The 26,021-nt window shown below is 45.6% G+C and overlaps 2 protein-coding genes across 2 annotated transcripts in view; both read right to left on the reverse strand.

Annotated features, from left to right (window-relative positions):
• Window positions 1-2,256: 2,256 nt before the first annotated feature.
• On the reverse strand, window positions 2,257-4,753 carry RPL10A (ribosomal protein L10a). The gene is made up of 6 exons (XM_006882182.1): window positions 4,749-4,753; window positions 4,377-4,451; window positions 4,204-4,284; window positions 3,704-3,852; window positions 2,730-2,902; window positions 2,257-2,427 (listed from the first exon to the last, which is right to left on the reverse strand). The coding sequence occupies exons 1-6, from the start codon at window positions 4,751-4,753 to the stop codon at window positions 2,257-2,259; spliced, it is 654 nt and encodes a 217-aa protein (XP_006882244.1).
• A 3,957-nt stretch (window positions 4,754-8,710) lies between these two features.
• FANCE (Fanconi anemia, complementation group E) overlaps window positions 8,711-26,021 on the reverse strand; it is a 30,838-nt gene continuing 13,527 nt past the window's right edge. The window contains exons 5-14 of the mRNA XM_006882183.1: window positions 20,401-20,636; window positions 19,163-19,775; window positions 18,652-18,696; window positions 18,291-18,350; window positions 17,847-17,990; window positions 16,797-16,920; window positions 16,503-16,575; window positions 13,512-13,578; window positions 11,731-11,856; window positions 8,711-8,812 (exon numbers count right to left, since the gene is read on the reverse strand). Coding sequence (XP_006882245.1) covers window positions 8,711-8,812; window positions 11,731-11,856; window positions 13,512-13,578; window positions 16,503-16,575; window positions 16,797-16,920; window positions 17,847-17,990; window positions 18,291-18,350; window positions 18,652-18,696; window positions 19,163-19,775; window positions 20,401-20,636 — 1,590 coding nt within the window. The remainder of the gene's footprint in view (window positions 8,813-11,730; window positions 11,857-13,511; window positions 13,579-16,502; window positions 16,576-16,796; window positions 16,921-17,846; window positions 17,991-18,290; window positions 18,351-18,651; window positions 18,697-19,162; window positions 19,776-20,400; window positions 20,637-26,021) is intronic.

Here is a 26,021-nt window from a genome sequence, read left to right on the forward strand (position 1 = left end):
ATGAAGAAGACAGAAGATAATCACACACTTGTGTTCACTGGGGATGTCAAGGCCAACAAGCACCAAAGGAAATAAGGTGTGAACAAACTCTGACTTTGATGTGGTCAAGGTCAACACCTTGATTAGGCCTGATGGAGAAAGAGTGGCCTGTGTTTGTCTTGCTCCTGGCTGTTGCCAGGAGGGGCTGTTGCTTGGAAAGGAATGATGCTGGGAAGGGTGGAGGGTCGGTGAAGGAGAGGAAGACCCTTTGACCAGGTGGACTACTGACACAAAGGGCTCTTGTATGTTAGAAGTGTGAGGACGGCACAGGATAGAACAGGGTTCAGGTCTTTTGTTCATAAGGTCGCTATGAGTCATACTCAACAGCAGCTAATACAACTTGATGTTTTGGATGTTGCTAGCAAAACTGGGATAATTTAAATTGAGTACAGCTGGCTAATTCTAAATACAAATTTCTCTGACAAAGGGGAAAAAAATGTACATTTGCTCCATTAGTTTCCTTCTGAACGGTCACCAGGCCTGTCCTCCAAGGAACCTCTGGATGAATTCAAACCATCAACCCTCCAGCTAGTAGTCAAGTCTCCTTGGAACACTTTATAACTGAATGCTGCATTCTTTGCAGTAAGCAGAACAGATCTCCTGTATGTTAGCATTCTAGTTTCTCAACAAGGAGCCATGATTCAAATCCAGAGGCATGGTTGTTAAGAGATCAAGGAAGGTCATGAGAAACTATACCTCCGCAGTCTTTGCTATTATGACATCCCACAAGGTGTGAGCATTGCTCATGACTTGTGACTCTGTGAGAATCAAGGCATAAAACACATTAACACTTAAAAAGCTCTGGTGGCCCAGTGGGTAGGGAACTCCTAACCCAAAGGCAGTTCAAACTGAAAAGGGGGTCCTGTGGGGAGGTGGAGGTAAGCAATCTCCTTCCCATGCAACGTACAGCCTCTGAAAACCCACTGGAGGGTCAGCTGAGTTGGCTCCAACTTGATCACAATTTTCTTCCTCCTACTCCTCTGGCAATGCACCCCTTATTCCAGATTGATGTCATACATGGCAATGAATTTTAGATTGTTACATGCCACTAAGTTGGAACCAACTCATAGCTTGACTCTCCAGCAGGTTTTCAGAGGAAGTAAATCACATTGGAGATTGCCCACCCTTCCTGAGTAGCTGGCGGGCTCAAACAGCATGCCTTTGGAATTGTAGCAGTTTCATACCACAAGAGGTCCCTGTTCTGATTACAGACATAGTATAATTAGGAAAGGGTATTCTGGTGGCTTAGTGGAGACTTGTGCTAACCCAAACGACATGCAATTCTAACTGTTCCACGGTAATGGTTAGCACTCTGGACTCTCCCATGTATTCCAATATTACATAACCGAGTAGAAAAAGGGGGTCTATTACCCTGAATTTTAAGCCATTTGCTCATCACCAGGTGAGACACATAAACAACTTATAAAAGATTATATGGTGAGATGTACCCATCATGGTTAAAGAGCACATCAAGCTTGTTTTGAGTTTTAATTTTGAGCAACACTCCAATTATGCTTTGGATTAAAGCTCTTAAAAAAAAAACCCACAGGGATGAACTGATTTGAGTTAAATGATGCAGATTCAAAAAAAAAAAAAAAATGATGCAGATTCAGGTCAAAGGTTAAGTTACAACTATTTCCCACACCAGAAACCACCTTCCCCAGTACTTTAACGGGCTTCCAGAAAGGCCTTGGAAGTTTCCATCACTATCAGCTCAAAAAATATTCAGATTATTAAAATTTGTACTGGCCCAACATGTTTCTGACCAGTAAAATACTGTATTCATATGGTTTGGATTAACTGCACATCACATACATAGAAAGCCTCACTGAATTCAATGTGTCCATTCTGTTAACAAGCATCCTACAGACCAAGACCACATGTGCACTTAAAAACAGCCCCAAGCCCAGTCCTTGAAGGGACTCTTGAACTCTAATGACCATTTCCCTTTTGAAGTTGTAAATCTCAAGACTGTCCATTTTTCTTGCTGGTGTACTCATCCAAATTATCAACCTTTCACCTAAAATGCTTAACATAATCTAATACAAGCCTTGAGAGTTCTGAAAAGGAAGATGCCCTTTCTCCAACAGAGCAGCAGGGAGATCTTTAACTGTGCCTTTGTAAAGAGTGCTGTAAAACATCACTAAGCCAATGCTCCCTAGATAATGACTTCTCAAACAGAGGTGGTATAAACAGTAAGATTTATTGAGCTGTATCTTAGTACAGACGCTGGGGCTTGCCCATGGTGCTCTTGATATACAAAGCCCGAACATTCTGCCAATTCTTCTTTAGCAAAGAAACCAGAAAGTTGACAGCCAGATGGATGTTGTAAACAAGTTCATCATCTGTCATCTTCACATGGCCAACTGCCACTGCCAGACACAGGACCTGATGGAGGGAGTAACAATCAAGGAGGGTTGGCAGACAGAGATAGGGTATGAATGGAATTTAACAATTTCTCAATTCCCCTAGCTACTCTAATGAGAAGTGTTTGGCCCCAAGGATAAGCCTAAAAAATAGATATATATAAAATAAAAATCAAAGTAGCTAGAAAAGCTTTAATCCTGCTCAGCAATCTTAATGTATCCAAAGACAATGTGAAATCGAGACAGCGGAGAGTCCCTAGTACCCCTCCCTCTCTTAAGCCTTGGATATGCTACATGATTCCACTACTGACAAGCCCCTCTTACCTTTTTCATCTGGAATTTGATGGTGGACTTCACCTCGTCTACTTTTGCCACCATGTTCTCATTGTGGGTCAGCAGAGAAGGGAACTTGCCAGCCTTATTCAGCCCTGGACCTAGGATTCTTGGGATCTGCTTGATCAGGGATTCAGAGGCCAAAAAGGCATCATACTTCTTGGCTATTAAAGACAGGGAGGCAGCCATAAGATGCTTAGCAACTAATCAGCACCTTATTCTAGACTCACCAAACATGGTAGTAAGGGAAGGCCTAAAAATATTCTATCAAAGAGCAAATTAATCTTCAGAATTATGCACTGTCGAGTGGCTTGTCTCTCATAGCAACCCCAAGTACAACAGCCCTGAAACAGGCTGTATCCTGTGCCAACCTTATCTTCTCTGACACACCTACCTTCATTATCCCAGTCACTGAATCAATCCATCTCATGGAGGGTCTGTCTTCCTCTCCTGTGCTGTCCCCCCCACCCTCCCAAGCATGTTGTCACTTTCTAAAGACATGTCCAAATTATGTCAGATGAAACCAAAGAATCCTTGCCTCCAAGCATCAGCCTGATCTCACCCTCTTCCAGGACAACCCTGTTTTCCTCCTAGCAGTCCATGGTATATTCAATACCATTCTCCTGCACCACAGCTCAAAGGCATCAGTGCTCTATCATCCCTAGTCATGGTCCAGCTTTCTGACGCATAAGCAATTGCGAAGACTTAACAATTTTTCACTATTACAGAAATAATTACCCTACACCTTCCTCTTAAGTGTTCACATAAAGCCTTTTCTCAGAAGATCATGGGTTGTTACAAATATCTCATTCAGCTACCGGTCTAGTCAATCCAGTAGCCCCTACTCACAACCCATAGGGCTCTTCCAACTTGCAAACGGTCCCATGCTGCAGACCTTGTTACTCCCAATTCTAACCACTTGTTTTTAAACTCATGTGGCAGTTGTTTACACCAGATGCACTCACCCAGCTTTTTGACCAGTTTCTTATTCTTGTTGAGTTTTTTCAGCGCTTCAATGTCCATGTGGGGGATGTCCACAGCCTTGGCTTCATCACAGTGCTGCTGATCCCCAAGAACACACACAGAGAACTTGGGGCGTGGGGTGGACTTAAGCCTGTGTTTCGGGGAAACAAATCCGGTGACTGTTGGCCTCGGGTGACTAGCACAGGTGAAGGGGTCTGGGACAGCAGCCGTGAAGCCTTACCCAGAGTGTCCACATCACCAACAGCTAGTCTGGCTTCTCAAACTAGCCGGCGGGATCGGCCAAGGCCTCCCCACGCCTCCCCTCATGTTTTAAGACCCAGGGTGGGGGTCCGCTCAGCCACTCCTGCCTCGAGCGGGTGGTCTGAGCTACCCTGGCTCATCAATGCCGCTGCGGCTGCCTCGAGCTCGTCAGCAGGAGCCCGAAGGGGAGACGACAGCCACGGGGGCACTGAGGGCTGGGTGGGGTAAGAACGGTGCCAACCTGACGGTCCCAGAGAAACGCTTGTCCTTTTGAGGGTCATAGTTCTTCAAACTGATCTGCAGCTCCACAGTCTCCAAAAACCTTATGGAAAAAGAAAACAGGGTCAGGAAGCCCCGGCCCGACTTCTCCAAATCACCCCCGGCCTGGCGCCATCGCGGGCGGCCCGCACTCACTTTCTGCGTTTGCGCTGGTTCCCGTGCAGGACTTCCCGCACCGCCTCGTAGAGGGTGTCGCGAGAGACTTTGCTGCTGTGAAAGGAAAGACAGACAACGCTCAGCGCGGTGGGCGTCTCGGAGACCTTCCCGTCTCCAAAACTCGAGCCCAGAATGGAGAACAAGTTGGGGCTTTGAGCCAGACAAACCCATGACCCGAGGAACGAGCCCTCGCTGGGGACCGATCCGGAGGAGGGAAGCCTGGCCCCGAACAAGAAATGATCCACTATAAAGCCTGACAGAAACCTCCAGATTTCACCCGAAGTGCTCTAATTCCCAAAAGAGCGTCTAAAGGAGGAGATAGGCGTAGATTGGGCTTTAAGCACCACTAACCTCATGGTTGCTAGCGCCGCAGTAACCGGAAAAGAGAGTGGTACTTGTCGCACATGCGCTCAAATAGGAGCCTTGTTCTCGCGAGAGTTCTCTTGTTTGTACGGTTTTTCCAAGACAACGCACTTTGATCGCTTAGTCAGGAGCACTTCGGCCTACGACCACTGGAGGGAGCAGCCGCGCGTCCCGTGGAAGCGAAGCCAGCGCGCAAGACCTCGCTGGAAAGCTTTATTCTGCAAGGCACGCTGAGCACTAGGCTACGCAAGGGTTGGCTCCACGGTTGTTTTGAGGATTAGTAATCCCTCCTACTGATTGTGAAGACATTTTTTACTATTTTTGTTGTTAGGTGCCGTCAAGTCGAGTCGAGTATGATTTATAGCGACCGTATGAACATGAACAGCCAACCTGAACCCTGTTTTATCCTGTGTCATCCTCAACATCTCTGACACACTGGAATCCCACTGCTGAAGTCACTGTGTGAATCCAGTCCATCTCATTGGAGGTCCTCCTCTCCTTTACTGACTCTCCATTTTTCCAAGCATGATGTCTTTCCAAGAAATAGCCTCGCCTACCTATATGTCCAAAGAATGAAAGACGAAGTTTCTCCATCTTGGCTTCCAAGGAGCACTCTGACTGCCCTATCTCTAAGACACTTCTGTTTGTTCTTTTGACAGTCCATAGGATATTCAGTACTCTTCTCCAGCATTAAAACTCAAAGGCAAGGACGACTGGGTAAGATGGATGCCACGTAGAGATCTCCAGGGATGACAGAGGAACATACCTGAGAAGCTTAACCCAGGATTTCCCCACAGTGCAGTTTTCATCTACAGCTAGTGCCCTGAACATGAACTTCCAGCTTCCAAAACCCTGAGAAAGTACATTTATCTATCGCCTCATATAGGTGGTTCCCAAGTTACTGGTGTTCTGACAACTCGGCACCAAGTCAGTTCTGTTTAAATAGAAGTTTATTGGGTTTTTGTGGGCTTTCCAAAATTGTTTTCAGGTGTTTTTCCTCTGGTCTGTCTCTCTCTAAATCAAGGAATCCTGCCTGGGAGCCCCTTAATAAAGCTTCTTTAGCTTAAAAAAATTGTTTTCATTATTATTTTTTGTGCATGTACGGTCAAATCAGATCTGACTGGTACAGGAGGAGATAGTCCCTCCTTCTCCAGCAGAACATCTGGTGGATTTGAACTGCACACCCCTGGGATTACAGTGCAACTTCTTGCCACTTAGGCCACCAGAGCTCACTTGTTTTCATTACTATTGCCTTTTATTATCGCTGTCTTCATAAATCTGATTTGTATTTGCCTGTAGGGAGTGGAAAGATTACATTAAAAGAACAACACTAAAAAACCCTCAAAGGCATCTTCTGTCATCCTGGCCTGAATCAGGTGCACCTTAGTCTTAGCATTTGGAGAGGTTCCCTGACAGCCGACTTGGCCAGTGCAATATGTCTCCTGATTTCCTGACTGCTGGTGTCAATGGCGTTGATCGTTGATCCAAGCAGGATGAAATAACAGCTTCAATCCTTTATCCATCTATCATAATGCTGTTGCTCCTGTAGTAAGGATCTTCCATACTGAAGGCTGTAGTCCTTGACTACCAAGTGGTTCATATTCTCACCTTCAGCAAGCAAAGTTGTGTCATCTAAATAATGCAGGTTGTTGATGAGTCTTCTTCCAATCCTGATGCCACAGTCTTCCCAATTTGCTCAACACACAGATCAAATAGGTATGGAGAAAGGATACAACCTTGACGCACACCCTTCTTGATTTTAAAGCAGGCAGTGTTCCCTTGCTCTGTGTGGACAACAGCTTCTTAATGTAGGTATAGATTCCATATGAGCATACTTAAGTGTTCTGTATGAGCACAATTTTGACTGTGTGGATAATAATAAACTATGGATAACATTGAGAAAAAAAAGAATTCCAGATCACTTAATCCTGCTCATGTGGAACTTGTGCTTAGACCAAGAAGCAATTGTACAGAACAAGGGGGTACTGCATGATTTAAAATAAGGTCTATGACTGTACTGCCTTGCCAGTCTCATCGAAAATCAGGACAGGTGTGTATCAGAGTTGTGTCCTTTTCATCTCACTTTTAATCAATCTGCTGAGCATAGACCTGAAGATGCTAGACTCTGACGGAAGTGCCATCAGGTTTGCACTCATGAACTAGCTGTATTATGCAAATGACACTACCTTGCTTGCATAGAAGGATGAGAGCTTGAAGCACTTGCTGAAGATCAAAGATAAATCTGTACTAAAGCCTCAACATGAGCTTAAATCTGTCAAGGACCTTTTCAAAGTGCTAAGGAACAATGATGCCAGTTTAAAGACTAAAGTGTGCTTGATTCAAGCCGAAGTCTTTTCAATTACTTCCTATTCATCCGAAAGTTGGACAATGAATGATGACAGAAAAATCAATGCCTTTGGATTGTGGTGGCAGAGAATATACCATGTTGTTATTGCAATCTGGCGGGTTTCCAGAGGCAATTAATCGCACAGGAGATTGCCCATCTTTCTCTTGCAGAGCAGGTGGTGGCCTTGAACCATGTGCCTTTGGGGTTGCAACAGTTTCTTGCCACTAGGCCACCAGAGAATGTACCGTAGACTGCCAAAATAAACAAGTCTGTTTTGGAAGAAGCACAATCAGGGTGCTCCTTAGAGGGAGAGATGGTGAAACTCTAACGTACTTGGGGCACATTGTCAGGAGGGCCAGTCCTTACAAAATGACATCAAGCTGGGAAAGATGGAGGGTCGGAGAAAGAGAGGGAGATCTCTAACAAAATAGACACAGTGGGCCTGAGCAGATCAGGGATGGTGAGGATGGTGCAGAGTAGGGAGGGTTCAGATCTGTTGTTCAATGATTTGCTATGACGTAGTCATCAAGTCGTAGTCAACTAGATGGCACCAAAAAACAAAGGACAAGGATGTCAGTTTAAAGAACAAGGTATTTCTGACTCAGGTCAAGGTATTTTCTGTTACTTCATAGGCATATGAAAGTTGGACAAGGAATAAGTCAGGCCCAAAAAATAATTGATGCTGAATTGTGGTATTGTTGTTATGTACTATCTAGTAGGAACCAACTCATAGCTGATCTTCTAACAGATTTTCAGGGGTATTAAATCACACAGAAAGTGACTGTCCATTTTTCTCTTACAGAGTGGCTTATAAGCTTGAAATATGTGCCTTTGGGTCAGCAGAGCAACTCCTATCACTAAGCCACTAGAGCTTCTCATTCACTGCAGAACATGCAGTGGACTGCCAAAAAGAGCAAGCAGTTCTTTCGTGGGAGAAATAGTCAGGGTGCTCCTCAGAGCCAAGGACGGTGAGACTTCATCTCCCATACTTTGGGCATGTTACCAGCAGGGGCCTGTCCTTAAAAGTGGACACCGTGCTTGGAAAGGCAGAGGGTGAGAGGAGCTGGACTAGCACAGCGGCTGTAACAACAGGCTTAAGGACAGTAGAGACTGGGAGGATAGCACAGGATCGGGCAGGAAATATTCCAAGTAAGTCCTTAGTGAACTTGCTGGTTTTAATGAAATTCCTTTGGTCAAGTTAGATATACAAACAGTGGTGCTAAGCTACTTTTAATTACAAGAGTTTTCTGTTGAGTACACAGGTCCCCTGGGGCTCCTGGATTAAGAGGCATCTGCTCAGACCCTTTGGTGGCCTTAACACAAAAGTTTCTGTTCCTGGGACCTGAGGCAGAAATGACGAGGACTGAACTCAGGGTCAGCAGCCCCGAAAGAAATGACAGCTCATCCAGCTCCCTTAACCCAGGGGCAGCCCTGCTGACTGGAAGCCAAGACGTCCTTCCTCTCCGGAGTCTGGGAAACGAGGTCCATGAGAGGGCCAGGTTCAGCTTTCCCCTTAGGCAAGGGGTGAGGATGAGTTCATGAGGACAGTGTCCTTCAAGAATCTGGGGAGGGAGCTCCCTGAGAATGGCCTCTTGGTGCATGGTCAGGAAGTCAGATGTTTCAGGGCAGCCTGCAGAGACTTCCTCAGGAAAGTGGTGTTGAGCTCTAAGGCCTTAGCTAGGCCCAGCCTTTGGGACTCAGTGATCTGGAAAGAAGGAAAAATTATGTTAGGACTTCAGCAGCCTGTTCCTCTTGTCAAGGATTCAACTGTGCCCAAAAAATACATGTATATAATGATATAAGATGGAAACCATGTAATGATTCCCCACAATCGGATACACTAAATATTTGTAAAAGTATTGTTGTTGTTGTTGTTATGTGCCATTGAGTCGCTTGCGACTCATAGCGACCCTATCTACAACAGCCCTAAACTCTGCTCTGTCCTGTGCCAATCTCATTGCCTCAAACACGATTGCCACAGTCACCGAATCAATCCGCCTCCCAGAGGGCTTTCCCTTCCTGAGCCTGCCCTCCACCCTCCCAAGCATGATGTCCCTTTCCATGGACCGGTCTCTCCTTACAACATGACCAAAGTATGTCAGACGAAGCCTCAGAATCCTTGCCTCCAAGGAGCAGCCTGGTTTAACCCTCTCCAGGATGAATCTGTTTGTTCTCTTAGCAGTCCATAGCACCTTCAGCACTCTTCTCCAACACCAAAGCTCAAAAGCATCAATTCTCCTTCTATCCTCCTTGGTCATTGTCCAGCTCTCTGATGCAGAACAAGTGATTGCAAAGACCATGGCCTGTATCAGACACACCTTTGTCTCCAGAGACACACCGTTGCTGTAAAAGTATTAGGGGTGAATATAAGGCCCCTTAATCCCATCATAGCCCTCTAACACATTTTATCTCACAAGAGCCCAAAAGGGAAGAAAGTCAGTCAAGAGTGGGGACCCTCAGTACCACCAGGGGAAAACAGTCAGAAGTGGAGAGTGTTCTTTCAGACTTAACACTGGGGAAGGCCAGATGCATGGAGATCTCCAGAGAGCAAACTGGCCTACAGAAGCGGAAGGAACACAAGATCTATCCTTAGAGCTGCACCCTGAATTTGGATTTCCAGGCTTTTAAAAGGGGGCTCTGGTGGCACAGCCCACAGGGAGTTCCATTGCCAGCTCAAAGGTTGTGCCTCTCTAGCAGTTTGAGTCCATCAGTGGCTCAATGGGCGAAAGATGGGTAATCTCTCTTGCAATCTTCTGCCTCAGAAACCCAATAAAAGGAGATCAGATATGAATCTATCCCTACTGAACAACAATGAGTGGCTCCTAGACTGTAACAGAATATCATTCTGTTTGCAAAAGTCATCTACTTGTGTTATCTGTTATGTTGTTGTTATGTGCCATCAAGTCACCTGCGACTCATAGCGACTTTTTGGACAAAGAGCCCTAAACCCTGTTCTATCCTGTGCCAATCTTATTGTCTCTGACACACCTACCCCCATTATCCCAGTCACTGAATCAATTCATCTCATCCAGGGTCTTCCTCTCTTGTGCTGTCCCTCTACCCTCCCAAGCATGACATCCCTTTCCAAAGACTGATCCTGCCTTGCAACCTATCCAAAGTATGTCAGATGAAGCATCAGAATCCTTGCCTCCAAAGGGAAGCCTGGTCTCACCCTCTTTAGGATGAACCTGTTTGTTCTCCTAGCAGTCCATGGTATATTCAATACTCTTCTCCAGCACAACAGCTCAAAGGCATCAATTCTCCTTCTATTATCCCTAGTTATTGTCCAACTTTCTGATGCATAGCAAGTAAGTGCAAAGACTATGGCCTGGATCAGGTGCACCTTAGTCTCCAGACTGATATTGTTGTTCTTCAGTACTTTGAAGAGGTCTCTGACAGCAGACTTTTATAGCAGCTTTAAATAATGAAGAAGACACATCTCTTTTCTTCCCTTTGCCCCATGGGCTCAGTTTTGGAAGGGCAGAGGAAGCCAGATGCAAAGATGATGGGAGAAGTCCACCCTTGACTAATGTATCCTTCCTCATTTCACATGGTTAAGCAGGAGTCAGATGGACATGTCCAGTCACCACTGTCCTGAGATGCTCCTGCCTAAATGCTCATCTGATCAACAAGTCAGTCCCCAGCTGAAGGCCCTCAGATGGCTCTCCATAACTGACACTGGTCCTCTGGTCTCTAGGGGATTCATGAGCCCCACGAAATTATGCATTTATTTCTGTTTCTCTAGATGGGGGGTAAGGAGTTAACCCAAAGGCACGTGGTTTGAATCCACTAGCTGCTCTGCAGGAGAAAAATGGGCCACCTCCTCCCAGGTCTGCTATGGGTCAGTTCCAACTCAACAATAAATAACAGCAACAACACAATCTTACCCCTTAAGGATCTCTGGTGGTAAAACCTGATGAGGGTTGGCTAGGGGCTAGCATCTACTTGGTAACAGTGAGTTTGGTTTTCTCAACTTTTATTCTCCAAGTAGCATAACATGCAGGTGTTAACTGAAAGGTCGCTAGTTCAATTCCACCAGCCTGGGTGAAAGGTCAGTAGTCTTCTCCCATAAATAGTTACAGCTTTGCTAACTTAATGGAGGGTTGCTATGAGTCAGAATTCACTTGACTGCTGAGTTTTTTGCTTTTGGAAACTTTACTCCCTGTCACCATCAGGTTTCTGGGCCCCGGGCACCCTAGCAATCGTAGATCCCCAGTCTACACATTTACATCACTTGCCTTTGCCTGTAATGCCATTTCCTGTCTCTAGCCTTTGACTACCTACCTTAAGAGCTAGGAAATCTTTCCCAACTTCCAACCATAAACAAGGCTTAAGTGCCCTCCTCCTCTGCTGCAAATACTCTGTGCTCACCTCCCATGTGGCTCTTTGCAGTTATTACAATCATCTTCCCCCCTTGCTCACTAGCCTAGAGTACAGCAAGAGATCAATTCAAGGACAGAAACTCCATTATGGTCACCCTAATGCCCACAGACCATCTGGTGCATGGAGCTGTTTGCTGGATGAGTGAGCTCCTGGGTAGTTCCGATGCCCAGTTTTCGGCTTAAATTAGTGGATGGATGAGGCCCTCCAGGGGCCAGTCCCCATGGCCCTATGGACACTCACAGTGGCCTGGTACTTGGTCATCACTGTGAGCAGGAGCTTGGCCAAGGGCATGGAGGTAGTGGCTGACAGTCCCTCCTCACAGAGCTTCTTCATCAGGACGTTGAACTTCTCAGGGGTCATTTCCACCTGTACACATTGGGGAAACAGAACAGTACACAAGAAAGACCTGGGTTCTTCATTCAGCGAGCTCTGGCTTTAATCCCAGCTCTACCACCTCCTGGCTGGGTAAAATGAGGCCCACAGTATCCAACTTTGAGGGTGGTAAAAAGGATTAAATGAGAGAGTACATACAGCACATACATCCCAGCACGTAGGGCTCAGAAAAAAATAGTGACTCCATGGCAAAGGTGCAGCCGAGGATGATGGGAGGGGAAGGATCCTTAGCATGGCTCACAAAGGACTGTGAGGTCATGCTAGAACAAAAGCACCTCAAAAAAATAGCTACCACGTGGCTAGACTAAGCATCAGGTTCATACAACAGGGCAGAGGTGCCCTGAGAATGGTGAGACTTGATCTCACAAGATTTTGGGCATGTGCTCTGAGGGACCAGTGTGTGAAGAAGGACATCACAGTAGTGGGTGATGTCCTTCTTGCAACAGTGAAGGCTGATGACCAAGAGGAAGACCCTCAGTGAGATGGACGGGCACAATGGCTGTGACTATGGGCTCAGGCAGAGCAGTGCCTGTGAGGACGGCTCAGCACCAGCAGCGTTTGGTTTTGCTGTACGCACGATCATTACCGATCAGAAGGAAGTCCACAAGCTTCCCTCAGAGGGCAGGAGCCTCTCTCCGCCTGCAGAGGGCGGGAAAGCCACACCTACTTTAGCAACTCCTGTGTCAAGGGCATGTTACGACAACACAACACATCATTCTGAGCACTTTGTATCAGTGATCTCATTTGAACCACATCAGTCTTAGGTGGTAGGGACTATCATTATGCTCCTTTAACAGATGAGGAAATTGGTCTAAAGACGTTAACTACCTAAGATAGACACAAATAACACAGAATATTAGGTACTCAAAGAGAGAAATCACCAAAATACATTGTAAAGTAGAAACAACAAAGATACATTGAGAATGGTATGTTGTTGTGTACCACTGAGTCAGAACCGACCCATAGCTGACACTCTGGTAGGTTTTCAGAGGCAGTTAATCACCATGGGAGGAGATTGCCCCTCCTGCTCCCGTGGAGCAGCTGGTGAAATCGAACCTTATACCTTTGAAATTGTAGCACAACTTCTTGCCATTAGGCCATGAGAGCTCCCGAAAACAACATATGGAGAAATCACCAAAATACATTGTAAAGTAGAAACAATGAGGATACAGTGAGACTGGGAAGTTAGGTGTCTATAAAAAGCAGAAAGAAAGTAAATTTATTCATGTTTCCTTTAATATATACATTATTTAGGGAGAATTCTCCTTAAACTAGCAATACTAGTCAGCCCTAGAGAAGGGACTCTCTTTTCCAGATGGCTGGGAGCCAGAAAGGAATTTTTTATTGTATATCTGTCAAACTGTAAACCATAAACAGCTATAGTCTATTAAAAAATAAAATTATAGTTGAATATATATGTCAAAATATGCCCCTCCTCCCCGCCCCACCCTGCCACATGGCTAGTAAGAGGTATTTACAGAGTGCTCTCTTTCAAGCCAGTGGTACTCCTGCTGTTACAGGCACCCTGACGTCCTACATATCCTTTCCCCAGGGAAGGAATCAAAGCCCAGGGTCTCTCCACAGCAATGCCACAAGTCCTTGTCCTCTCCTCCCCAAAGAATGCTCACCCGCTGCTCCAGGAGCGTCTGCAACACCAGGTAAGTCTCCTCTCTCCAGGGCAGCTCTAAGATCTGTCTGGAAACAGAGGTCTCAGTGAGAAAGCCACCCCCCATGCCAAGCCACAGCTCCTTCTGTGGGGACCACAGAGATGCCCAGAACAAGTGGTCAGAGCTACCTTCTGCTGCCACTGGTGCAGAGCTCAGATTTAGTGCTGGAGGTCCTAAGACCCTCCCAGGATCCCCAGAAACTGACAACAAAGGACTTTAGAATAAAGTATAAAAAGGTTCTCTAAAAAACAACCAGTTGTCCAAACTGTATCCTGAGTAAAAGCAGCAAGAGAGCCGGGGAACAGGATGCTGATGGAGTGAGGACACAAGAGGCTGCCCGGAGGTGAGCTTTCTCTGCAGAGCCCAGCCCGCACTGACGTCCACTCCACCTTGCTTCCTGTTCTACTGCACCTTGTTGGAAAAAGCAGCACAGCACAGTGGAGACAACATGGCTTCTTGCGTAGACAGACTCAAGTTTAACTCCACGCTTCAGCTCCTGCTGGCTCTGTGACCTCTGGGCCGGTCCTCTCTGAGGTTTAATGCTCCCATTTATAAGGGGCAACGAACCTCACAGGACTACAAGATTAACTGAGATAATGAATATAAAACAGAGAAGGCATCGGTGAGGGTAGCTGATGTCACCAATGAGGCTGCCCCTTCTTATATTATCCTTCAGGTTTTCCACTTCATGTCTGTGCCCATGAGGGTATCCAAAGGGCTTTCAGATGCTCTGCTGGAGAGGGAGGGGCAGTCTCCTTCTGTACCAGTCAGATCCGATTTGACGGTACACACACACAAAATAATAATAATAATAATAATAATAATAATAAATAAATTTTAAAAAATTTTTTAAAAAATTAAAGGGCTTAGTAAGTGCTTTTCAGGATGACATCTTCTCCCTGGTTTTTTAGGTTGAAATCTATGTATCATTTGTTTAGTGTTGAAATAAGTTTAATAAACCTTTTTTTTTTACACTGCCCATAGTTTATGGTTTGGGTTTTTTTTTTATATTTTATTATTTTTGTGTGAGTGTACCGTCAAATCAGATCTGACTGGTACAGGAGGAGATGGTCCCTCCTTCCCTGGCAGAGCATCTGGTGGATTCGAACCGTGCACCTCTGGGATTGTAGTTGCAGCTTCTTGCCACTAGGCCACCAGAGCTCCCCTCACTGCCCATAGTTTAATAAACATTTTGATTAATCTTCAATAACCTAAAAAGTGAATAACCTGACATTAAACTATATCAATTTAAGAAATCCATTCTAAAGGGAGCTTAGGTGGCCTAGTGGCAAGAAGCTGCACTGCAATCCCAGAGAGACACTGAATCCACCTGATGCTCTGCCGGAGAAGGCGGGGCAATCTCTCCTCCTGTACCAGTCAGATCTGATTTGATGGTACACACAAAAAATAATAATAAATAAATAAATTTTTTAAAAAAGAAATCCATTCTATACAGAGATACTATATATTGATTCTCTCAGAGTTTAATACTTTAGAATCAAACAGTTTAGTCTAAGACTTTTAGTAATTATTTTACAAAAGACTAATTTATGATACATACTAACAACATTCAATCTCTGTTTTGCCTAATAATAAAATATTGTTTTTTAAAATTGTTACTTTTTAAGTATTGTAAAGTTACTGAAACTTTGTTGTTCTCTTTAGAGTCACCTTGTTTAGAAAAAAATATTCTGTGCATTATTTGTTCTCATGCCTTACTGCATAAGGCCTATAGTCTATGCCTTTGATATCTATCTGGACACTTAAAAAATCCTTCTGAAGAAAAAAAAGTCCTTCTGTTGAGATTAAGGATTTTTGCATGAGGCTTTATGTTGACACAGAAAGAACCAAGTGAGGCTCATTCACAGGTCTATAAACATTGAAAGCATTTCTTCTTCAGTCAGAGTAGACTCTTGCAAAATAAGAGTCTTAGATTAAGAGTCTTCTCCTCCCATCAGCAAGTCTATCTAGTAACAGGGGAGCTCTGGTGGCACAGTCCTCAGGGAGCGGCACTGCTAACCTCAAGGTGGCACCTCTGGTGGTTCAAATCCACCAACAGCTCTGTAGGAGAAAGGCAGGCAATCACCTCCTGACAGAAGAAATTTTACAACCTCTGAAAACCTGCTGGAGGGTCAGCTAGAGTCAGTGTCTACTCAATGGCAAAGAGAACAGGGAGGAGGATTCAGTGAAAAGCTGATAAGCTGTCTAAAATCAAAAGAGCACAGAAAGGGGTGGCTACAAAACATAGTCTGTAGTGAGTAAAGAGTAAGAAGTAACTGGGAGCTATGATTTGCAGTACACCAAAAACAATCTTTCCAAGTAAGAGTTCTGGAAAAGTCTATGTTCAGGAACTCTAACAAGCCAAAGCATATCAAAGTAATAATGCTTCAATAAATAAGATGTCTATTTCCAGTCTATCTTCTGACTTTGTAAACACTGCGGCAAAGTCTTTGTATGTATTATCACATTTACTCTCCAAAAAATACCTATCAAGTGATTACTATATGGGGAAAATGAGGTTCAGACAGATGAAATAACTTGTTTTCACACAACTACATAAAAGGCAGGGATGAGATCTGAAGACATGTGTAACTCCAAACCCAGGGCTCCTAACCACAGTGCCATATTCCAACTACCCTGTCAACTGTTCACGAGCGGGAACCATCAACTTCCTCTGTGTCCCCAACATGTCTGGCACACAGTCAGCCCTCATACCTAGGCAGGGCAGAATTAAGGCAGGCTGCAACCCTGGACTGGGAAGGAACATGGGATGGCAACTTGCATGAAGTCACAAAGTGGGAAGACATGAGCCAGGTTCAGGCAACAGGAAGAGGGTGTTTGGCTGAGTTACAACCCATCTTTGCCTAACCTGCTCCAACCCCGGAGTGCCAGAAGCCAGTACTCAGGGAGGTGGTAGTAGGAACAGAGACAGCATGGAGGGTTATCACTCACCCCAGCATCAGAACCTGTGCGTCTGGCTCCAAAGCCTTCATAAGGCAGCACAGCAACTCTGTTTGAGCTGGACCTGAATAAGAGTGAAGGGGAGCAGTCTATGTGAAAATGGCAGGACAGGATGGGACTCGGGGATTAGGGGACTACCCAGGCCATACTGGAAGAATCATCAGGGAAGTAAAAGGTATATTTACCCACTGAATATATTCCTCCTGCCAGGGCAAGAGGCCACTTCAGGGGTGATAGAAACAGAGCAGGCAGACCAACCAGCCCAATGGCCAGTTCCAGAATTACCTAAACCTGGAGCCTGGAGCATGGGGCCAACAAGGGTTCTGCAGACTGGATAGGTATACTTTGCACAGAAGGAGGTTAGGGCAGTTGTGAGCAGGCGGGAGGCGGAAGAAGTCAGGGAGAGAATCTACAGACAAGGGGGAAGAAAAAAAAATAAATAATTCACTAATGTCTTCTTGCTCAGATCCACAATCAACACTCTTGGCACCAACAGTCAGGAAATCAAAAGATGACTTGCTTTGGGGAAATCTGCTGTCAAGGACCTCTCCTGAGTGCAAAAGAGCAATGATGTCAGTCTAGAGATTAAGGTCTGCCTGATCCATGCCATGGTTTTCTCAATTCCTTGTTATCCATCTGAGAACTGGACAATGAATAAAGATGACAGAAGAAGAATCAATGCCTTTGAGTTGTGGTGCAGGGGGAGTACTGAACATACCATGGGCGACCAAGAGAACCACCAGGTCTCTCCAAGAAAGGGCAAAACCAAGTTGCTCCTTGGAGGCAAGGATTCTGAAACTCTATCTCACATACTTTGGGCATACTGCCAGGAGGGACCAGTCTTTGGAGAAGGACATCACGCTTGGAAGGGTAGATAGCATAGGAAAGGAAGACCCTTGAAGAGGTGTATTGACACAGCGACTGGCAATGGAGTCAGCTACATCAGAGATGGTGAGGTGGGCCCAGGACAGGGCAAGGTACAAAATCATTGTTCACAGGGTCGCCTAACAGCACATAATAACAACAAAAATATGTGTCTTTCCTTCCTCAAATGTTTTCTAGAACCACGTTTCAGACCGTAGTAAGTATTACAGAGGAAAAAAACCCAACCAAGTTCTTTTAACTGAGAGTCATATTCGAGCTTCTAGAAAAGTTCAGGGCCCAGGGGAGAACCATTAGATGCCATGTGGGTAGATACCCAGGCTCTCTTTCCTTGCCCCAGGCTGCCCTAATGGGCTGTCTATATAGCAGAGAATTCCTTCAGCCCTCCCCTTCTGAAGAGTTTAGACCACCCTATCATCCCTGGTGTTCCAAGTTACCTCCTAATCGACCTACCCGTTCAAGAAAGAGGCTCTTGGTCAGCACGGTGGCGCTGCTGTAGCTGAGGTCTGGTGAAAGAGCAAGCAGCCAGGAGCAGAGCTGCAGGAGACCTGTGTCTGAGAGCTGGTGGAGCTGCAACTGTGCACATATTAGGTCCACCTGCCAGCAGAGAGGGGAAGGGAAGGAGGCAGAATACTGAGACACTCTCATCTCTAGTCTGTCTGTAGCCAACGTGACAGTAGAAGCAGCAGGACAAGGGCATCCAGGTAAGGGAAGGTTGAGAACTGCCCTAGGTGGGAGGAACCCAGGGCTAAAAGAAACCACTGAGGGTGACCTCTCCTACTGAGGGACCACAGAACCCAAAAAAAATTACTTCCCCAAATCCCTACTTGAGATAAGAAACAAATGAAAAAAGAGAAGGAGGTGTGACTCAGCTCAAGGTGTCTTTTCTGGACTCACCTGGCTGGGACTGCATTCATGGAGAAGCTGCAGCTCAACTGGTGGCGCATCCTCTAAGCCCTGAGGAGACAAAGCCAACATCAGGGCTGCCGGAGTTCACTGAGGAGCAGCAGTGGGGGCTTCAGTTCCTGAAAGCACTATCAGAGAGGACCTTGCGTGGTGGTAGATGGCACACCTGTACTTGGGCCAAGAAAAGCTCCTGCAGTGACTGCCCTCAGACCCTCAGTCCACCCTGAGTTGCCTTCTATAATCCCCTCTTGCCAATCTGGGTCTCACTGCATTGGGGCTTCCCTGAGCAATGTTGAGGTTCCAAGCACAAGGTGGAGGAGGGCTATGGTAAGCAGGGCAGGGACTGAGTTACCTCTCCCAAGGTCTTCAGCAGCTGCTGCAGCCTCAGAAGCTGGTCCTGTGGAGAGTATGATCAGTGTAAAGGCCTTACTTCCACAGCAGCACCCCAAGCCCAGGATTAGCTCCCTCTCCTGAGAAGGTCCCAGACCAGTGCAAAGACAGTTCAAGAAAATCAACAATTTATATTGAAAAGCACTTAAGAATTCAAACTAGATAAGATCTATGTATGAAAGAAACTCAATGGTCTGGACTTGTATTTTCTGCACCCAATTGTGATGGGGTAGATGCAGGCCTTGGACTGAGACACTCATCCCCAGAACAAGGTGCTAGACATGGTCCCTGGGCCTTTCCGCTTTCCTAGCACCCTTAATGTGCTCCGTTACAAGTCTTCAGGATGAGTGTTCAAACATCTAGTAGCTCCTTTCTCCTTGGAATCTGTGGAGACTAGATTATCTGACTGTTCTTTCCCAAACAAATCCCACTCTTGAAGGCTCATTTCAAACCCAGCCTCCCTAGCCTAGTACCTGGACAGCTTCTGGCAACTCCACATTCTCAGCCAGGTCCATAGCATTGTCCACATGCTGACCAGCTTCGCTGGTCTCAGCTCCCCCTGCAGGCTGGTTCTTACTGGGTGATGCACCTTCCTGATCTACCAGGCATTCCGATGATTCCAGCTCAGCTCTCTCCTCCTGATTCTCACCCTCCTCTTTTTCCAAACACCGAAGCCTTTTAGGGGCACTCTCCTGCTCAGGACTGGCAGGCTCCTCCTCTGGCTCCTTCTTGCGTTTCCCAGATTGCTGGAGATCCAGGTCTTCCTCTTCCTTTTCTTTTTCCTCTTGGGGATCTGGAGCCTGAAGCAACTTCAGCCTCCTGCTTCTCTGGCCCAGCCGCATACACAGTTCTCGGAGCTGTGTCTGACACGTTGTGGACAGAGGCGATGTTCCCTCAACAGTCTCTCCAACTCCCAAATCCCTCTGCAGTAACACCCCTAGAGCTCTTAGCCAGGGGTCAGGGTCTTGTTGGACAATCTGTAGCACAGGGAGGACCTTGTTTTTGGGTAGTGATGGCCCGACAGCCATCAGCAGGGACATCAGGTTCCTCTGACATAAGATGGGCAATTGCAGCAGCAGTGGTTTCCTGGGTGAAGGGGAGCAAACAGTTAGTATCTTGCTGAAGCAAACACAGGACAGAGAACTACAAAGGGCCCTGTGGACAGAGAGGGGGTCAGCATGGGAGTCATTCAATAAGCACTCATGGAGCATCTTGTTCAAAACGTCATTGATATATTCTATTTCAGCTAAAAAAAATCATGTTGGAACCTACTTTGTAATAGTTCCAAGATTGTTCTATGTGAAAACTCCCAACTATTTTTGTGTGCTTCCTTTCTTTGAGCACGTGCGTATAATGTACACGTAAATAAGCCTATGAGTCGCAGGCGACTCGACGGCACATAACAACAACAAATAAGCCTATAATGGAAGCACCTGTCCATTTATTTTAGTAATGGAAGTTCGCTATTAAAATCATTTTACTCCACGTGTTTTTGTATCTTTGGTGTCTAGGTGCCTGTCACACAGGACGGTCCTCGCCATCGGGTGCGCGGCATGGCCAGGGCTCCTTCATGAGCTCTCGCTGAGAGCAATCCTTCAACCTTCTCTCTGCTCATTTCTTCAGCTAGAAAAGGGCGGCAGGACGATGAAACGAGCAGTAACAGTAGGAGCGGCGACAAGCAGGGGTGGAAGGGCCGCGAGCGGAGACTTACAGCTCGAGGCGGCACTCGGGGCCCGCCAGCACCGGCTCCTCCCGGCACAGCGCCTCCAGGAAGCGGCCCCAGTCAAAGGGCTCCCCGCTGCGACTGGCCAGCGTCTGCAGCACTCGGAGGCCACCCCGCGTCCCCTCGGGTCCCGCCTGCAGCGCCTGCAGTAGGAGGCGTGCGGGGCCCTCCAGCAGCGCCCAGGGAGCCCGATCCCTGTCCTCAGCCAGAGGGGTCGCCATGCCCTGGGGACGGGTGGCGCACCGCGCTCTGGTTTCGCGCCTCAGCGTGGAGGCTTAGGAAGGAAATGCGCTCTTCCCTGGTTCTGATGTGCACGCAGCTTCTGTTTAGAGGCCAATGCACTCCCCTCAACTTTGGAGAAACCACCTCAAAGCCCTAGACCTGACGCCGGACAGTCCGAAGTTTCTAGTACGGAAGAGAAGCAAGGAGGTGGGGCTGGAGGTGGGAGCGGGGCGGTGATGTCAGACCGGAAGGGGCGGGACATATAGAGACTTCCCTCCCTTGATAGGAGGAATAGTAGTAGGCGGTAGAAGTGTAGAGTTCCAAGAATCCGGCAGAGGGCGCCAAAGTGGTGCAGAGCCTCCCACTGATTTAAAGGGGCAGGATGGAGGTCTTGGGAGTGGCATTTTAACTGATACATACAGTTGCTTGCAGATAATGGGCTTCATGATAATATTTGACCACCATTTACAAGATTTGACTACCATTAACTATTGAGCCTTTTCATCTCTTCTACAGGTCGAATGATGGGGCCATTTTGGTTTCAAACCTCTTCAGAAGGATGTATCTGATGTGCAACTGCCCCCAAAAATGGGGCTGCAAGAAGATCTAAGGCCATCATTATGGCCAAAAGCTTTGCTATGAACTTCTCCCAAAGGCTGAGAAGGCTTGCTCTGGTTGTTTAAAGGAGACCAGAATCGGCTCTCTGTCTTCTTATTTTAGTTTAAGGAAATCTGTATGTTGAAGATGGCAGGCTTCAGGCAAAACAAGAGTTTAGGAAAAGTGGCAAAGGGAAAGAGAAGAGCTTCAGAAAACACTCTAAACCATGCTTTGGAGGCCTGCAGGTCTCCCATCTTCCCTATTTCTGCTGCCACACAGGCATCCACTCCTTCAATAAATACCATGTATCTGGAAGGTCTCAGGGAGCTCTGGTGACTTTGTGTTTGTTCTTTGTTGAGAAGACCCGTAGCAGTTGGGTGAACAAGAGATCTGAACCCTGTCCTATCCTGTGCCATCCTCGTCGTATCAATCGCTGCAGTCACTGTTATCAATCCATCTTCCTCCTTTATTCACTAACACTCCATCTTTCCAAGCATAATGTCCCCCTGCAAAGAATAGCCTCTCTTAATAACATGCCCAAAGTATGTGAGACAAAATTTCACCATCTTTGCCTCCAAAGAGCAATCTGGCTGAACTTTTTAAAAGACATTATTTGTTTGGGTTTTGGCATTCCATAGGATATTCAAGTACTTTTCACCAGTACTGTAGCTCAAAGGCATTAACTCTTCTTCTGTCATCCTTATTCATGGACCAGCATACAGATATAATAAAGACCTTGGCCTTAATCAGGTGCACTTTAGTCTCCAAACTGACATCATTGCGTCTTAGTACTTTGGAAAAGTCCCCGACAACAGACTTGCCCAGTGTAGTATGCCTCCTGATCTTCTGACTGCTGGTACCAAGTTTGTTGATTTTGGATCCAAGTAAGATGAAATCATTAACAAATGAAGTCTTTGTTCCTTCTCTCATGATGTTGTTTACGGGTCCAATGGTAAGGATTTTTGCCTTCATGATGTTAAAGTGAAGTCCTCAGGGTACGTGTTAGTCTTTGATCTGCAGTAAGTGTTTCAAGTTCTCCTCACTTTTAGGAAGCAAGGTTGTGTCATCTAAATAACGAGAGCTGTTCATGAGTTTTCCACAAGTCTTGATGCCACATTCATTATACAGCCCAGCTTCTCAAATGATTTGCTCAGGGTACAGATTGAATAAATTTGGAGAAAAGATAAAACCCTGATAAACACCTTTCTTGATTTTTTTAACTATGCAGTGCTTCCTGGTTCTGTTCAGACAATAGCTTCTTAGTATGGGTACAGGTTTCATATGAACATAATTAAGTGTTCTATTATTTCTTTCTTCTCAATGTTAGCTATAATTTGTTATGATCCACACAGTTAAATGCCTTTGCATAGCCAACAAAACACAAATAGACATTCTTCTAGTATTCTCTGTTTTCAGGCAGCAGTGGTTGACATCAGCAATGTATCTCTTCCAGTCAGCCAGGTCAAGGTCTTCCAAATTTCCTGGCATAAACTGGTGAGCATGTCTTGAACTGCATCTATTAGTTGAAACATGTCAATTGGTATTACATTGGTTCCCGGGATCTCTCTCTCTTTTTTTTTTTTTTTTTACACCAAGGTCTTACATATTTATTGAAAACACAGGTGCATAAAAACCACATGCATTCCATGCAAAGTGATCAGAGTGTGACATGATTTTAAACTTGACTTTGACATAGTGAGATACTAACAAACCTACGTTCACATGCTCTGTCATCATGTGTGCGGCTCCATAGAGATCCAGCTTGCTGCTTCTCCAGTGTCTTCTCTTGGAGTTGTACCTGATTTTATTGCCAGTTTTCATTTGAATCCACTGAGGAATGGGACGATTCTGCTTTTGTTTCTTGGCCAGGAAACTCTTGATCCTGTAAGTCTTATGAGAAGACATAGTGAAGACAAAACAGGGCCACACGAAAAACGATGGCCGAGGAAAAGAAAGAAAACCAATTTTTTTCAATACAGTGACTTAGTGTGTTCCTTTCAAATCTTTTGGTTCTTCTTGCATCATTGCATCTTGAAGTCTTACAAGGAATTGTGCTGCCAACACGAAGGTCTGTGGTTCAGACCTACCCACTACTACACGGGAGAAAAATGGGCAGTTCCTTCCGTGCAATTTATGGTATACAGCAACTATGTACAACAACTGGGAAGCTCTGCTGGCCTAGTGGATAGGGAGTTGCACAGTTAACACAGAAAAAGTGGGCAGTTCAAATCTACTAGCTGCTCCACGGAGAAAAGTGGGAAAACCCCAGCATGAAATAGCCTGTGAAAACCGGCTAGAGAGCCGGCTGTAAATCTGTTCGACTTGACAACCATGAGGTTTGGGGTGTTTGTTTTTGTTTTTTTAAGGCCATGAGGTTTTGATTGGGTTTTGAGACTTTCTACTGGTTCCTGTTTGAGGGACTGAGGTCAGAACAATATAAAGACCTTTGACTTCATGTTGTTGACACTCAAGAGGGATGGACAACAAGATAAACAATAAGAAGATTGTAATAGTGCTTTCAAAAAAAAGAATACTATATAACAAGGTACAACTTTTGGCCTCTCTCCTCCATATTTCCTGCCAAGAAGAGAGGGTCAGTCTCTTTGCGGGATGTAATTTTCTAATAAATTTATATTTACTATTTTACTCTCAAAATAAAACCAAACAACACACCACAACTGGGTACAACCTTTGTGGAAAAGTGTGGTAGTTTATTTAAAAAAAAATCGCTAAAAAAACAGAACTGGCACATGGCACAGGAAATCACTCCTTGGTATCTACCTAAAAGACTTGAGAGCAGAGACTCCAACAGATCCTCATATAACAGTGTTTATTGCAGCCCTATTCACAATTGCCAAAGATGGAAACAACCTAAATGTTATTCCAGAGATGAATGGCTAGACAAAATAAGGTACATAGCTGTCATGAGCTACTGCTTAGCCAGCAAGAGAAATGAAGTCTTGACACATGCTACAATATGGATGGAAGGTGAAGACATTGTAATGAATGAAATAAGCCAAAAACAAAAGGACACATACTACATGGTCTCACCTACATAAAATGTCAAGAATAGAGAAATGTTTATGGATCAAACTTTATTAGTGATTACTAGGGACAGGAGGAAGGCAGGTATTGCTTATCGAATACTGACTCACACTACAGTAATGGAAAAATCATACTGTTGTTATTGTTGTTATGTGCCGTCGAGTTGCTTGCGACTCCTAGCGACCCTATGTACAACAGCTCTAAACTCTGCTCTGTCCTGTGCCAATCTCATTGTCTCCGACATACTCATCCCGATTACCCCAGTCACTGAATCAATCCACCTCCCAGAGGGTCTTCCCCTCCTGCGCCTGCCCTCCACCCTTTCAAGCATGATGTCCTTCTCCAAGGACCGGTCCCTCCTTACAACATGTCCAAAGTATGTCAGATGAAGTCTCAGAATGCTTGCCTCCAAGGAGCAGCCTGGTTTAACCCTCTCCAAGATGAATCTGTTTGTTTTCTTAGCAGTCCAAGGTACCCTCAGCACTCTTCTCCAACACCAAAGCTCAAAAGCATCAATTCTCCTCTATCCACCCTGCTCATTGTCCAGGTCTCTGACGCATAACAAATGATTGCAAAGACCATGGCCTGTACCACACGCACCTTAGTCTCCAGAGACACACCGTTGCTTTTCAGTACTTTAGAGAGGTCCCTAACAGCAGACTTTCCCATCGCAATACATCTTTTTATTTCCTGGCTGCTGGTGCCAAGAGTGTTGATTGTAGAGCCAAGCAGACTAAAGTAACAATCTCAATCTCTTCACCATCCATCCAGATGCTGCCAATTGGCCCAGTGGTGAGAATCTTTGTCTTCTTGACATTGAGCCTTAATCCATATTGATGGCTGCACTCCCTGACCCTCAGCAGCAAGCACTTCAGGTCCTCCTCAGTTTCAGCAAGCAGGGTTGTGTCATCTGCATAATGCAGATTGTTGATAGATCTTCTACCAATCCTGATGCCACATTTCTCCTCATAGTGCCCAGCCTCTCAGATAATCTGTTCTGCATACAGGTTGAAAAGATATGGAGAGAGGACACATCCCTGGCGTACGCCCTTCCCAATTTTGAACCATGCAGTGGTTCCTTGCTCTGTTCTGACGACTGTCTCTTGGTTGAAGTATAAGTTTCACATTAGCACAATCAAGTGTTCTGGGATTCCCATTCTTCTCAGAGTCAGCCACAGTTTGTTGTGGTCCACACAGTCAAATGCCTTTGCATAATCAATGAAGCACAGATAGACATTTCTCTGGTATTCCCTGCTTTCAGCCAAGATCCATTTAACATTAGCTACAATATCCCTAGTACCATGACCCCTTCTAAACCCAGGCTGGACTTCTGGCAGTTCTCTGCTGATGTGCAGTTCCAGTTGTTTTTGGATAATCTTCAGCAGAATCTTGCTTACATGTAAAATCAACGATATTGTTCTATAGTTTCCACACTCTGTTGGGTCACCTTTCTTTGGAAAGGGAACAACTATAGATCTCTTCCAGTCAGTTGGCCAAGTGGTTGTTCTCCAGATTTCTTGACACAACTTGATGAGCACGTCCAGGGCTGCATCTGTTGGCTGAAATACATCAATTCGTATACCATCTATTCCTGGGGCCTTATTTTTTGCCATTTCCTTCAAAGCAGCTTGAAACTTCTTCCTTCACCACCATAGGCTCTTGCTCATATGTTGTTTCATTAAATTCTTTTGTGTCTTCCAATTCCTTTCAATACAATGACTCAGTATATTCTTTCCATCTTTTTT

The sequence above is a fragment of the Elephantulus edwardii genome, unplaced genomic scaffold, assembly GCF_000299155.1.
Source record: "Elephantulus edwardii isolate Elephantulus edwardi_28Jun2011 unplaced genomic scaffold, EleEdw1.0 scaffold00017, whole genome shotgun sequence".
Lineage (NCBI taxonomy): Eukaryota > Metazoa > Chordata > Mammalia > Macroscelidea > Macroscelididae > Elephantulus > Elephantulus edwardii.